Raw genomic sequence first — 16,102 nt, 5'->3', positions numbered from 1 at the left:
TATTCCACAAAGGCTTAAAGCCAAAAAAATACTGTAATAATAATAACTGTAAATGCATTGCTAAAATAGGGGGGATTTTCTGAAACTATGTAAAAAGGCTTTGATTTTTAAAAGTTCAGAACTTTACTTCTATTTGTGAACTAAATAGCATTGATTTGTTTGCCTTACAGAGAAAAGTTCTTGAATGCAGCATGAGTTAACACTGTACTGTTTATTTTATTCCTTTTCCTGATGCCTTAGGCATGACACTATTGTCGGACACCTTAGTCCAGAAGAGATATCTGCCAAACAGCTGGAATCACAAACTGTCCACAGGGTGGAGCTTACCAGCTGAGAAAGCTGATTGTCACCATGAGTATTTTCATTAATTTAGGTATAGATATTCTATGCAGCATTACAAAAACCAAAATACAAAGTTGTTGATGGTGCTGGTAGTATTGTTTAGGTAGCACATTTGAAATGTAACTGGTGCAAAGTAGTGAAAAACCGGGCAGTGTTGAACTCTGGTTTCAAAGAACAAAACCGATTAAACATATGCTAAATTCTTTTTTTACTATAGTCACTAGGACATTTACAGCATTGAAGAAAAAGAAATACTTCAATTTTTCTCAGCAAAGAACTTTGTTAACCTATTCTGTTCAGGAAGAACACCAGAATAAGTGGCAGCTCAATCCAAAGATAACTAGACATTATAATTCCAGGAAATATATGAGTTTGGTTTTCCACTGCTCATGAGACGCTCTAGTAAATGCAGAAAGATTGGTGGTTTTTCCTAATGTAGGATGATAGTTAGTTTTGGCATTGAAAGAACATGGTTTTTGTTGAGCGGGGATAAACCTTTGTTTTAAAGTGTAGTGTCTAATTTTATCTATCTCGTGTCAAACTAATCCTGTTAAACCTTTCCAGCTTAATCAGATAAAAAGCTAAAGGTACCTTTGATATAGTCAGATTCCCGTTGGTATTGACACACCTTAATCTTCTCCAAAAATATAAATGGTTTCCTGATTGTCTTAAATATCTCAAGCATAATTTAGTCTATTTCTGTGACCTACATTGTTGTATGGACATAAATTGATCCAAAAGGTTCACTAGGGCAAAACAATACTCAGTCTCCATTACAGCAACTTCCCTTATGTACCTCTCGGTCTAGTAAAAGCTGTAGAAAAATAGATGAGATTTGTTGCTTGCCCTAGAGGCCTCTGTAATGATGCATTAACTAGTCATTTGGTTGCGTAGCGGAGAGTTAGCTGCTCATGCATGTTGATCACATCCTACCTTAGCAATGCCTGGGAATTTAGCTAACAAACTTCATGTGATTTTCAAAAGCTCCCACGTGGCTGAGCCCATTTGTCTTCTGTGCATGTCGCTTCAAAGACAGGCTCCATCTTTGAACCCTTATTCACTTCATCCATTACGATTTCTTTTAAATAATTTTAGGAAGACATTTTTTATAGTGGGAATGGCTGTTTCTATGCACTCTATTTTTTGTTTCCTTGCACCCAGAAATTATGAAAATATTTTCTGCCTTGGACACAAACAAGACTTCATTTTCATATTCTACTCCAAAAAATGCCATCATAAAGGGTATTTTTAAGGTATTGACCATTCATAACAGGGAACACACACAGCATGTGACACACTGCTTCTGCTAGCATCCTTACTACATATTCTGTTTTTATATCTCCTTTTTAGTTATATATGCAATTGTACTATATGAAAAACTTTCTGCTGTTTTTTTTCTAAGATTGATGTTGTAGAAAAGATACATGTCCTGCAGCAGTAATCGGAATATTTTAGGTAAAATAGCCTTATTTAAGCTCTTGCTATTTCATTTTGTGTATTTAGGCTTTTTTATTTCTTCCATTGGGCTTTTACAAGTAATTGGATTATGAATTTCAATCCTGTGCAAAGACATTTAATTTCCTCAGTTTGGATTTTCTGGTGGTTTTTTTTCCTTTCTGTGTCCTTTGTGAAAACTGGCTGATCCTCTATTGAGATCTCTGTTTTCAGCCTCCCAGGAGAATGGAGTAGAATCATTCTGTAATAACGTTGAAGTATACATCACTAACAAAATGTCGTTTATGCAGTTCATGCTTCACAGTACGAAAAGCTTGAGCCTAAGGCACAGAGACCTAGTTTTGTTTTGGTATGGTTAATTATAAAACTTGTCAGCTGTAGCAGCACTGTGATGTCTGACAGTGAAATGAGCCACCTCTTACATTTTGAAAAATGTGCTTTGGTTATATAAACAGAGATGAATTAAAAACTGCATAACTTGTGTGAAAAAATGCTTTGCATCTTTGTCTGGAAAGACTTCAGTAGATTGTATCTCTCTGCTTAAGCAATATACTGTGATTGCATTTTAACATGTGCAGTTTGGCTCAGTGTTGCAAAGATAAGACACAGCCATTTTTACAGTGCAGCCAGTGCTGATATATGTATTTTAACTCACTGAAATTGCAGAATGACAAAACACGGAGTTACACGGTATAAATTAAACTGTGGTTCAGGAAAAAAATCTGTCATTGCCAACAAAAGACTCTTCAAGAAGAAGTGATGTTTTCTTGCCCTATATCTAGAAAAAGCCTAGGAAAACAGCTGTGCCTTGCAGCTCTCTAGGATGGTAACCCAGGCTGGGCTCTAGCAAACAGCAATTGATGATTTTGAGCGCCACAGTGAAGACACGTTGCTGCCTCACTGACATTTTAAAACCAAGATGCCACATTCCAACTCAGGCATCTCAGATAGATTCAGCTGCCACAGTGTCACATGAAGTATGGGAGAATCTAATGATCAAACCTTAAAGGCTTTATACAAAAGGTCAAAAAGACCTTTTAAGTCAGAAACCAGTTTGCACCACTTGCAGTTCACTGTTCGTGCCAGCAGTATCTTCACTATTTCTCCCTGATGTACCATTTCAAAATAACATTTATTCAAAAAGTCAATGAAGAAAGCAGATTTCCACATGAATCTTATCCTGTTAGTCCTCTCTTTTCACAGTAATTCAAACATTAGATGTACTCTGAACAGCAGCATAATGTTGTGTGCAATAGCAGAAGTTAGTTGGGGCTTTTGTCAGAAAGATTAGAAAAGAAAGACTGAGGGGGTAGATTCATGGTATTCATAGTCTAGGGGACAATATATGAGTAACAGGAATGATCTCTAACAGGGCTGATAACAACCAAAAACGTATGCAAGAATAAGCTCCCACATACTTTTTCTTTGTGCTCTTTTAGTTCAGTTGGCCGTTTTAACCACTCTCGTTATCTTGCAGACCCACATCTACTTTCTTATGTCTTCAGAGACAAAACCATTGCTGACTTTTGTTTGCTTTTTCTTGTTACTTTTGTCACCCATAATTTTACGGGTATCCCTGGTTCTGCATCCTTCTATCGTCATGGGTTCTCCCAGCTCCAGTCATCCTGTGTGTATTCTTTGTTTTGCTCTTTGAGCTTATACTTTAACATTATTCGTGACTATCAGATCCTCCCACTCATCAGCTTGCACATAGATATGGAGCTATACCAGGACCCAGGGTAATATGATTAAATCTGCATATTTAATGGCAGAGCTTGGAAGTCATTCACAAGAAATGTCTAACAGAGATAGGTGGCTGTAAGTTCAAGCAGCGTAATTTCCACATCTCCTAAGCAATGACAGATGGATGCTACATGTTCCACTGTAGCTGGGCTTAGCAAATTGCTGTGGCTTGAATAGCTTATGGCAAAAGATTTCAGTTACGAAATGATGCTGTTTTCAGGTTACTGATTTAATTCAAAGTTCAGATAAATGGAGTGTGCTATCCAGGTGTTAATATATATTTCCTGAGAAATTTCAGAAGACCTATTTATTGTGAATAATACAGATTCTTCATGAAAAAAAACTGTGTACACTAAGTAGTAAATAAGCTGCAGTGTCTAGAACAACAGATACAAATGTATAAGTCAAAATTTTGTTAGAACATTTCCATTTCAAGAGCTTTTTATCAACAGCATCAGAACAAGAAAATTATTGCATGAATTTCCCTGCCCTGTTCTACTGATAGACTTGAAATAGTAGAAGCCTGGGGCTTTGTCAGCTCACTATGGGTTACCTATTGATAGCCTTGCCATGGCTCTCAACATTAATCTGTGATTTAGAATGGCTTGCCAAGCTGCCAACACTCATTTAAGCCAAATTGAACCGAAGTCATTTGGGGTTTTGGTTTTTTTTAATTTTACTTGCTACAGTCTTGATTATTTAAATAAAAAATTAGTTTTTACAATGATAAATACATTTTTCCATGAGGAGAGAAATGCCACTTGTTGTAAGGATGACAATTTCCCTACTCCCAGCCCCTGCCTTTCTGGTCCCATTTCTTTCCCATTACTCAGGGGAAAAAATGAATCCTCTCCTTATTTAGGAAAAAAATGGTTTAATTTAACTTGGAAGACAAATTTGGTATACAATAGGAATCCACAGAGATTACAAGGGAACTGTGCCTGACAATGTGCTTTCTATTTGGAAGAGATCTTTGCCTGTAACTAAAGGGGGAGATTAAAGAGGAGCATAATTAATGTTAGCATCTTCCATGCTACAACATACAATTACAATGCTCACACTGTGCGCTTGTCATTATGTAGAAGTGACCTTTACAGCTCACTCAGCATGTTAGCTAACATTTTGCATATCACTGAGCTGCCTAGGAAACCATATTTTGCTCTTACCATGGTCCCACAAAAGCAGCTTGTGACAATGTGTATGTATTCTGATTTTTTTTCTCTTCTTTTTCTCCTTGGCTAACAGTTTACAGAAAGCTATCTGCTATACTCATATGTATGTGTTTGGTTTTTTTAAGTGCCTTGCTACATGGGAGTCCTTCCTAGCATCTCAAACAGTGGATCTTCATGTGGAAGAAGATTCTGAAGACAGGCCTTGAGTAATATCTCTGCTTGATCTCTGCCTTTTCCATGTAGTTTCTCCCAACCAAAGTGCTTTATATGAGATCAAATACATTATTAAATTTAACTGCTAAAATCAGTGAAATGCAGAAAACCAGCTTATTGAACACTCAGGTATTCTAGTCCTGAAATACATTTTGAAACATGCTATATATTGCTTTTTATTGCTTAGCTCTGATTTTACATATTTTTATGCATTTGCATACAATTGTTTTCATAAATATAGCATAATTTGGATATAAAGTATTTTAAATATGTAAAAATAGCTTCATTTTAATAAAAAGTTTAATAAGGAAAGTTTGTCATCATTCTGTATCCTAGTCTTTAAGAAGTATTTCAGTATTTTAGCATTCTTCTTATATTCTCTTTCTTGAGTAATTTCTTGTAGTTGTAAAATTACCTCACGTAGTTTTCAAGAACTAGGACTTTAGGATTACATTGATAGATCTTGCTGGTCACTTGATGGCAACATGGTACATAGAGACACCAAACGTACTGTAAGATTAATGATGTTTAAAGTATTGTTAGTTTAGTTTTTAGACTGCATACTTACATGTCTATTAGATGTCTATTAGACATCTTCAATTTGACATTTTTTAAAGGATGAAGAAAAAACTGGCAGTTCATGAAACAGATTGTTTGTACAGTGATGACACAGCACTGATCCTACCAGCACAAGAGCTTCCATTTGGAGTTTGCAGGATGAAATCTTTTACTCCCATGGCTGACCCTCCTGTAATCCTTAACTTCTTCCCTCTTCAGATAGTCAGTGTGGAAGAGAAAGGGTTAAGAAAATAAAAGAGAGTTTTGCATTTGAAATTATTAGCTGATTCACTCATGCAATATGCATTGAAGTCTTCCAGTCATTCAATTATTCCACCCAAAAGGTTTTCCAGTCTGGACTTGTAGTTTCTGCAGTTTTATTCCCTTTGGCCTGAGCAGGCCGAAGGCTGAATGTGGAAAGAATGAGGTGCAGGAATGAGAGACAGTCTAATCAGGGCTCTGGTGTGGCAGAACAGGAGGGCCTCAGCCATCACCTGCACCTTTTGTGGTGGCATTTTGGGAGCTTGCTCTTGTCAGTCACCTCATGGCAGCAGGGGTCAATTCCAGAGCACACAGCTGCTGCTCTTGGATGGCTGTGGAGACCTGTCCAAGCTGGGAAAGTATTTTGTGGTTTTGATTTTAAAAAATTTAGATTGCAAGTGAAACCTGGAATACCATTACGACCTTTTCAGCAACTCTCTCATGCTGCTCCCGTGAAGTAGTAATGAAAGCTCAGCCCTTTTTTTCTTTTTATCTATAAAATGGCAGTTAAGATGCTCCTGGAGTACTGCAGGAAGTATGCATCCCTCCCAGGGTGGACAACTCACAGTGGAGTCTGTGTTAGGAGGAAGGCAGTGTGGTGCCAAAGGCCTGTGCTACAGAGTGTCTTCTCCAGCTGTGCTGGCAGTGGATGCTTGCAGGAGCCAGGGAGGAACAACATGGCTGGACTGTGCTCTTTTCCCACTGTATCCTTTCTGAAGATTTTTTTTTTTAACATCAGAGCTTCTATCAATTAACTTAATAGCCTTTAATAGCTTTCCCTCTGCTTTCTTTTTTTCCATCTAAACTCATAGTATTTACAATGCTGAATGGATTCCACAACTTAACATGTAGGAAAAATCAATACTTTTTGTGATTTCCTAAACCAGCTGCCCAATAACTTCTAGTGATGCCCTCTACTTGTTAAATTGTGAGAAGAGATGAGGACCTGTTTCCTATTTATCTTCCCTGTGCCATTCAAGAATTTACAGACCTCTAGTGTGTTTTCCAAGCACTGCTGCTTTCCCAGAGGAAAAGCCATAGCTTAATACCATATCGTACAAAAGCCACTTCACATCTGTGCTCATTGTTATTGCTATTCTCTGTATTTTCTAGTTCTGCTGCAACCAGTGTTCAAAATGCAGGCACACCAGAAATGTACATGTTGTCATAATTATGCTTTGATTTTTGTCATCATTCTTTCCCACTATTTTCTAATTTATTTTTTAAAGTACCACTGAATGCTGAGCTGCCATTCCATAGAACTGTCCACTAACATTAAGAGCTATTCTGAAGGTTACTGAATAATTTAATTTCCATCAGTGTGTATATATAGGAGAATTGGCTTTTCCCCAGTGAGCATTTATTTGCATTTATTAATACTCAATTTAGCCTGCTGTTTTTAGCTCCTAATCTCTCTGTGGTGTACAGTCCTATAAACGGGACTCCAGCAAGTCAAACAGCAGTAACACTCTGAATACCAGATAAACAAAAGTTCAAGAAATTGAGCTTGAACAGGCTTACCTGGAAGGATAGGAATGTTTCAATGTAACCAAAAATTAATACCGTGTGGCTCATTTAGGCACCTCTAAGGACATGTACTGTCTGGTTAGCTGAAACGGGCAATGCCAGTGTGTGTTGGGTTGATTTTACCTGTATATTCTGCTGGAGCAGAACGTTGCTACATGAGATATTTGGAAATCAAAAGCATCGGACATTTTGCATCCTTGGTAAAAACGCTCATTATGTTCATGATTTCTTTTTCAATTCTTTTCATCTTTAGCTAGGCTATAACTTGTGAGGGAAAGACTTTAGCAGTCAGTTATACAGAGGCCTTCTTTTGACCATGTGTTTGTTCTCCTGATTTTCTCTATCATCATGCAGTACCAAGATCCGTTTTTAAGTACAATCAAACATTCTCCTTTTTGTGACATGCAAATACTTCTGCTACCTAACAGGGGAGCTGTCACCAGTGCAAATAGCTGATAGTAAAGGTAAAACACAGGTAGCTTGTGTGGGTAAGACATCAGTGTCTCTAAGCACTAAGTGATTTTATATGGTTGCCTGGTACAGACTCTGGTACATTATCTGCAGCAAGATGCACGTCTAGAGGAAAAGGAAATAAATGCGGACCCTGCTGGCCCCTGCTGCTGTCAGCCTACACCCAAAATAGTGACCTTTCAAAATGATTTGTGCTTTATTTATTGACATTTTTTCATTTGCCTGATAGCTATGGGCAGGATTTCACTGACAGCATCACTAAAATAAGGCTCATGCTGGCATAAATTAATCATGAAACCAACCTTCCAGCAGGAGCTTTGCAGGCCAGAAGGAATATCAAGTGGCTTTCTTTCATATGTCTAAATCACTTTAATATTACATATCTGCACTGCCCACTGTTTTGGACAAACAGTCCCTTCATGAAGAATGGATGAGGGCAGAGGGGTATGTAATAGGCTGCTCTGATGTGTTTTAAGTGTACTCAAAGAAAATGGCTAAATAAACCTTTTTCTAACAAATAAAGGAGCTCCTATCTGCTACCCAGGGGGACTGACTTGAGTGACTAGAGGATCCAACTGTACAGCCCTTGCAGAAAGCACTTGGGCAGCAAAACTTTCATAAAGCACAGCTTTCAAGTTTTTACTGTGTGAACCTGTTGTTACCTCGCCATCATTTTTACTCTACTCCTGCCATTATTGTGGAGAGAGAAAACCTTATCTATGCAATCCCACAGAGGCACCTTATTGAATACGGTGTGATTAGAAGAAATGTTGGCCAATAGGGTGAACCATAAACTCCTTCAAGAAACCTACCATGTTGCTTTTTCAAGAGACACCAATGTTAGATGCAGCCCCTACCGCTGACAGTGGCTCTGCCTCACTGGCAGTAACTCACCCGAACCTAAAAGGGATAGACAAAAACTTTGGGACTGAAAAGTGAAGGTACATCCTGGTTTAGGTAAAATACATGATTAAAGAAATGCAGAACTGCCAAATTATGTTCTCATCTAAAATATAATTGGAAAAAATGTCAAAAAATATTGTATTCATTTTTCTACAGGCAAAAAGTCATATTTGAGGTTTAAATTTTTTTATCTAGACTGTGACATGAAACTGAATTTCCAGCAGGAATAATTCTTTTGATAATTGTATTGCTTAGAAGGTTAATTAAGGAATAAACATTATTATGTCTGCATTAATAATTAATGAAAAGTTGCCAGAAAGCCATTAACTGTGAAAGCCAAACTAAGAAACTCCCTTGGAATCACAGCAACATTGATTATGTGATGAAGACTCATTGTTTTTTAAATAATTGTTTTAACACCGGCATCTTAAAGAGCAATGGAACTGCCTTTTTGAATTAACTTTTTTAATCCAAAAAATAAGTAGCTGCAATGTTAGAATATGATTTGATTTTTTTTTTCAAACATAAAACATCTCACCAGGCTCTTTCTGCAAATGAAAACAAATAAGATGTTTGTTTTTTTTATTTGTACTCTGGAGTTGTGTTCATTTAAATAATAAATCAAGCTTTCACCAGGAGGTAAAAAAATAGTATGTAAAATGAGAGCTGAGCAAGATGCTCCCTACATGTTCAACTGTCACAAAGCTCCTTACTTTTACGTGGAGAAATGTTTTTTCACTCAGGCACAGCATTATTTGGCTGTCAGGTTACAAGAGAAAGCCAGAGGTGGTCTAACATCATCATCTCCTACCCAGGAGCCTGCAGGAATTGCTTGGGCCCCACAAAGCTGGTACTAAGCCCTTCAAGCTGGCAGAGCCTACCAAAATGAGCAGCAGCTCACTGCGGATGCAGAACCACTACTGCTTTATCATCTCTTTTTACTGCTTGATTCTTCAATATACACAGCATAAGAGTCCGAAGTTTCTGATAAAAGCAAAAGAGGGAAGTTTATGAGGGTCCTTTTCAACCTAAAAACTATTATATGAGGCTATGAAATAGAGTGGAAATTGAGAGCAATTATATTATGAAGTGAAAAACTGTTACAAGAATTAAGTATCCTCTCCTACTCTTGTCCACCAGCAATACCTTTTGCAATAAACAAAACAACCTGGCAGACACTCAGCTGACATAAAAGCAAAGCTAAAGCAAGGTTAGAGAAAGATTTGTAACTGGGTTTGAGAGAAAACAGCTAAGTTAGAATAGCTCTTTGGAGACTACGTGTTCATTCACTGATGGGACAGTACAAATTTTATAAGTGAATTAATTGTGACAGGTTAACATAGTAAAGTAAGTTGTTCAATATTTATTGGTGCCTTCCAGCATGTTGCTTTATTCCTATTATTGTACCTATTTTGTTACCATCTCATTGTAGGAAAGAAAATTAATGGAGAACTATAAAAGGGGAGGTGCAAAAGCAGAAAAAGCATCAAAATTATAATCAAAATTATAATCTTCTGTGATGATGATTGTGCACTGTGGCATGCAGTTGTTAAAAGAATTTAAAAATATACAAATACAGTTGTGCCTCCTTTTGTCACATAGGGGTACAGCAAATTAAGAAATACACTTCCGCTAAAGGATGAACCTAGAACCTTTTATTTGTATTAGCCTTTTCTTCATATGTGAGTTTTTGCTGGAGCAGAGAGACACTCAGTGCAGATAATCATCAACCACACCCCGAATAACTAATACAGAATGGCAGTACTGGGTCAAACTGGCAAGTCTCAGCCAGGTTCTTATAACCAAGGTAAAAAAAGCCATGGTCTATCTGGTTAAAATGCAGAGATGCCAACAGAAGATGTTTCCTGGTTTTTTAATCTTTTTTTTCCCTTTCCATAAGAGCTGTAAAACCACTTCTGACACTGGTTCCTGCTCACCCACTGAGCACCTTGACCAGGTTTAATAAGAGCTTTTATGGCCACATTAGGACAGAGTACACAGACCCCTGGCAGAGGAGCTGGCAAAGAGCTGGCATGGAGAGCTGGGAGCCAGGCACACACCAGGGAAAGGGAACTGCCATTCTCTTAGCTACTCCTGTGCTGAGAGATGCTGAGGAGCAAAAGAAGGTACTGTACTTTGTCCTTTACTCAGATTCTGGGAGTGGTACAAAGATAACTGTCATCTGTCACTTGGATTGCAGTTTATACACAGATTTCAGAATACAGAAAATTAAAACATAGAACAGAAGGAAAAAATACCTTGGATACAATTAGAAGGATATTTGCTTTCATGGTTTAAATTATATTTAGCTTAGTTTTTAACCCTTAATTTGAAATGTTCCTGTTCCTACTTTATATGGCTTGCTACCTACACGGAGTGTATGTCTGAAGTTTGTGAGGGTTGCCATGGGATTTCTGGCTTCACTGCTTCAAAAGTCATTATCTGCAATTTGACAAAGCTGATCAACACTACTGCTGTATATGTTCATTTTCCCTTAGAAACATTGGTTTTATAGATGACCTTTATGGAAAACAATATTATTTCATCTCTGCTTTTTAATATGTCATCTCATTTATCAAATGTATTTATTCAGAACAAATAAACTGCAAGTCTGTGAAGACTTTCCTTTGTAGTCCCTCTCCAATAACACGGTTACAATGTTAGATTGTTCTAATTAATTGTCTGTGGTACAGCTATTTTATTTATTTATTTGTATTAATTTTAGTTTTAAAAAAATGGGAGATCAGAGCAGAATTGAGTTCCCTGAGTAATTCTAACCATGCAAATGTATTTATATATTATTTGTATTTATATTTTTTTTGGTTTGCTCATTCATTCTGGGATACATGAACATTCCCAATGTGATTGCTGACCACTCCATCACCATGCTGTGTGATCCAGAGTCCATGCAAATGAATGGAAAGACTAAAAGCTGCTCTGCTGTTCTAATACAAAGTCTCCCAATCTAGCAACATTCAAATTATATTAATAGTATTTAAGGAAAATTTACTCATTGTAAAGAAACTAGAGCAGAAAACTATAATCAGTATCTTGACTTACCCTTATATTTGGTGGTGACCACAGTCTTTCTGCCATTTTTTTCTAAAAGGTTGGAGAGTGATTTTTTTTTGGGGGGGGGAGCATTTTCCATTGTCTCATTTTAATTATCTCAGCTGTTTTTCAGCAGCTGCAACACGTGTTTAGAAGGGAAGCAATAAAATCTTAATTATAGGGCAGTGGAACAGCTACAAATGCATATTCTACTGCTACATGTTCTCTGGAAGAATGTAATCAATTCACACTGTTTTTGAATGATGTTTCATATTGTGATCTTGTAAACAGATCTTAAAATAGCCAGTTTATAAAGAAAGCTAAATCTCTATAATTAGGGGAGCTTTTCTTTTTTTCCCAATTAATCCTAAAAGAAAAGGTGGAGGCTGGAGGTACATCAGCTTTGATTTTGAACCCCCCACTGAAGTAAAAGAATGCTAATAATTTGAAAGTGGGTTTGGGGTATTTTTAAGAAAAATGTACAGCCATTAAACAACATACACAGCAACTAAATGTGGTATGTCAGAGATGAACTTAAAATGGTGTTTCTGTAATGCCAAATCACCATGACTTTGTTCATATAATGATCAGTGACACATTGTTTTGGGTTTCAGTAAGAAAACAAGAAAACAGAGTTGACAGAATTCAGCATTTTCTAAATTCATTTTGTACCATATCATTTAACAAGTGGCTAGTGGCTTCTGATCCACACTGTGAGGTCCTGTTGAAAGCTCAAATCTCTTGTGAATTGAATTATAATTCTGGGTTTTAAACATGCCACCAACTGAGGGTGTTAATGTACCATCCACAAAGAAACTCACCTGATGTTTCATTACAACAGATTTTGAGAACAGTTGCAAATCCCTTGCTATGGAGATGGAACTATAGTATATTCAGAGCATATTTCATCCTTTGTAAGGAACTTTGAAGAAGCTGGGATTAATGGATAAATCATAGTTGTAACAGCTCTATTCCAGTCTCTACAGCAAAGTAATTAATATTGCCTAGTGAAAAAAACCAAATTCTAAAGTATCACGAGTTTTACTTTTAAAGTCCAATGGAATTACACCAGCCCTTTGCTCATCCATTTTGCAGAGACATAGCCACTGAACACAGGGGCTGAACATTCATGAACATGGAACAGCTCTACCCACAAGCCAAAGTGGCACAAAGATGCCACTGAACTTCGGATTAATGAGGCACAGCTCCATTTTAGACTGTAAAGTCCCTCTCTCCTTTGCCACTTGCCAGCAAACCTGAGCACAGCTATCAAAAAGCTGATCAACAAGCTTGGAGTTTCCATATTTGCTACATATGAGTGTCATTTTGTGTAGCAAGTGCTTCTCATCATGGTCTCCCATGTCATCAAACTTCTGATGAGGCTCCCTGTCCATCTTATTTAACACTTCCTTGCAAGGATAACTTCATAAGTACGTTAATGACCAGGGAAAGAAAGTATGTCTATTTGGGGAATACTGTGTCTTTTTAAACCATAAATGATGCTCTCAAGTGAACAGAACCAAAACTATTAGAATAAACTATAAATTGTTTTGCCCAGTGTCTGCAGGTTGTGTAGGACACAATCATATCCCCACCCTGTGGCAGAGGGCAAGAAAAGCTTCTCACTTTTCTAAGTCTTCAACAAAATACACATAGTAGGAAGGAGAAAGACTGTCAAGTCTCTTGGCCTTTTCTGTTCTTAAGTTTTATCATGTACTTCTGCAGCATATGGGTATAACTAATTACATTTTCTGAGCAGATGTGCAAGAGATGGATTGATATGCCACGGTTGGTAAATGTCCAATGAAGAGGCGACTGGTGTGCCCATGACAGATTTTGTAAATGAGACATTTACGGAAATGATGAATGTAAAACATTTCATTTTAATGTGTTACTCCTGAGGTTAAAAGAAGCACAAGTCCATTGTCAGTAGGGAAAAAATATGTAATGTGTCTCCATTTCCACTTTTAGAAAAATTATTTTTTTCAAAATCTGTTTGGAATATGTTGAGATTTTTTAACTTCTTTCTTCTCTCACATTTTATACTTACGTTGAAAAAGAAAGGTCAACAGGGAGGGATTTGGAAGGAAAAAATAAGGTTAAATTCCTCTTTGGAGGAATTGGTTTTGGATTGGTTTTGAATGTTAAAATGAAGAGTCAACTGATAAGACTAGTGAGAATCTGTACACTATACACATGAGCAAAAGAGCAAACAGGGAATTAATGTTGTTGCTACTGGATGCAGTATGCCAGAGCAGATTTGACTGACCATTCAGACATGATCAGTGGCATGGCAGCTAATGCTGCTGAGTGCATACCCAAAGCACAACAGAAGCCTTATGGATTCTGTCCTCAAGAAATATAGAATCGCCTTGTCCTAATTCAGTATTAAGATGGTGAGAAAAGACACTTTGCAAAATAAAAATAACACATTATTTTGATATTTAAAATGGTATTTTTCTCCAAATGTTACGACCCTTTTGTAAATCAGTACTTCTGATCATGTAATTCCCTTAGCCAGATCTAGGTATGTTCCCACCTGGCTAACTCTAGGGGGTCTTCTTTTTGTTTTTAGACAGAGCTGAAGGAGGTTGGAGAAGTTTGTGTATTCTCTGTAGAGAACTACTAAAGAGGAAGAGTATTTGCCTCTTGAAGTGACTCATAGTTGTCACCATTTTTATTTCCCCCCATTAAGTCTCTTCATTATTATTCACATATCTCAAATCTCTGTATTCACCTTCTCCAATTTTCAGGTGGTTTTCCTTCATACTTAATTTCTTTCTTCATTTCAAAATCCTTGATTTCCCTCTGACACCATGTAATATTTATTATATTAGTGCTAAAGCTGCATGAATAATTTATCAACTATTTTGCTGCTTTTCCTATTCATGTATGGACCATAATAATTTAATTGAAATATTCATTATTTGAAATGTGTCACTGAATAATTTGTGCAAATAATTTTTGGCCTGTGTATTGTTCAGAGGTGCAACCAAAAACCCAAGTGGCAGAGCCCCAGCTTTCATCCAACTGTCCCCTGATGGAAGCTCTTCTTATCAAGTGTTATCCAGCACCTGCTGATAATGCCCCACTTGCAACTGGCTTTTTGAAAATACTCCTCAATCTTCACAAGTTCTGATATAGAAAAAAATACCAACCAAAGAAGGGCATATTTTTTAGGCTACTTGAAAAGGAAGGGCATTAGAGTCAGTGGTCAAAGCAATCTCATTCAGCAGTGAGTGCTACCTACAGGGAGTTTGCTGCTTGTTTAACTACCTGACAGGCTGTCATGCTCTCTTCAGTGGGTTACTCCCATTGCTCCTCAGCACCATGGAACAGCAGCAGTTACATCAAGTGACAAGTTCCTTAAAAGTGAAATGTTGTATGTATAATTTAAATTCTTCACCATGAAGAGGCACTGGAACAGGTTGCCCAGAGTTGTGGATGCCCCATTCCTGAAAGTGTTCAAGGCCAGGCTGGATGGGGCTCTGAGCAACCTGGTCTAGTGGAAGGTGTCCCTGCCCATGGCAGGGGGACTGGAACTAGATGATCGTTAAGGTCCCTTCCAACCCAAACCATTCTATGGTTCTATGATTCTACATTGCCAGAGATAACATTGATACCAAGAGCAACAACAGTACTGAGGTTTCCCTTGCAGCATCAATGCTGGCAGCAGTGAGAGGGCAGCACTGATCCTGGAGTGGAGATGCAAATTAGAGGCTTCACTTATATTCAGCCAGATATATTTTTTCAGCCAGCAGCAGCAGCCAGGGTATGCTGACCTCTCACTGTTTGCACAAATGAGGGATGCCACACTTTGGGGAGTGAGGGGCTGGGCTTTCAGGAGTTTGAAATTTAGTGGGATCAGGAGGTCACGTGCCCCCGTTCCCCACCTGCAAGCAGCTGGGTTTGCAATCACTGTCTGTTCTCATCCGCACAACGGCCATTTCCAAATAAGCATCCTAGACTATAAATCACTCTGTTAATGTTCCCTCTGTTCTTCAAGAAAACCTCCTAGTACAAACCGCCCCCTTGTATCTCCAGCTTTCAGCTCATTTCTACACCCTATAAAAAAGTGCAGGACTTTCTTGGCTACTTTGGCTTCTTGGTGGGAAAACTGGTGCCAAAGATAAATAAATAGTGGCAACAAATTTTAGTAGTAGCATAATTATTTTTTTCCAGGCATTTCTGTAAACATCTATCTAAATATTGCAATTCCTTAGATTGTCAGCTTTCAAGGCCCAGGTGTGTTTCAGTTTTGTTGATAAAGCACTGAACAGAGCAGTTTCCGCTCTGAAGTTGGGACTCCTACTTGCTACTACCTCTGCACATGTATTTTTGGTATGTCCTAGGGTGAAAGCTATTTGTGTTTCTAGTAGGAGCAAGTGGTCATTGCAAACTCAGGG

The 16,102-nt window shown here is 37.7% G+C and overlaps 1 protein-coding gene across 3 annotated transcripts in view; it reads left to right on the top strand.

Annotated features, from left to right (window-relative positions):
• The window catches only part of SNX7 (sorting nexin 7), a 40,104-nt gene extending 24,927 nt beyond the window's left edge, over positions 1-15,177 (top strand). Inside the window, exon 10 of one of the 3 annotated variants that reach the window (XM_039378347.1) lies at positions 12,792-15,177. In XM_039378347.1, coding sequence (XP_039234281.1) covers positions 12,792-12,806 — 15 coding nt within the window. In that variant the 3' untranslated portion in view covers positions 12,807-15,177. Of the gene's footprint in view, positions 1-240; positions 11,266-12,791 lie in introns of those variants that run through there. The other 2 variants (XM_039378348.1, XM_039378346.1) reach the window with 2 other exon arrangements.
• Positions 15,178-16,102: the final 925 nt, after the last annotated feature.

Source organism: Pipra filicauda, unplaced genomic scaffold (assembly GCF_003945595.2).
Source record: "Pipra filicauda isolate LSUMZ 115617 unplaced genomic scaffold, ASM394559v2 scaffold135_size2527700_pilon, whole genome shotgun sequence".
Lineage (NCBI taxonomy): Eukaryota > Metazoa > Chordata > Aves > Passeriformes > Pipridae > Pipra > Pipra filicauda.
The sequence above is the reverse complement of the archived record's forward strand: the minus strand, read 5'-3'. Positions and strand labels throughout refer to the sequence as shown.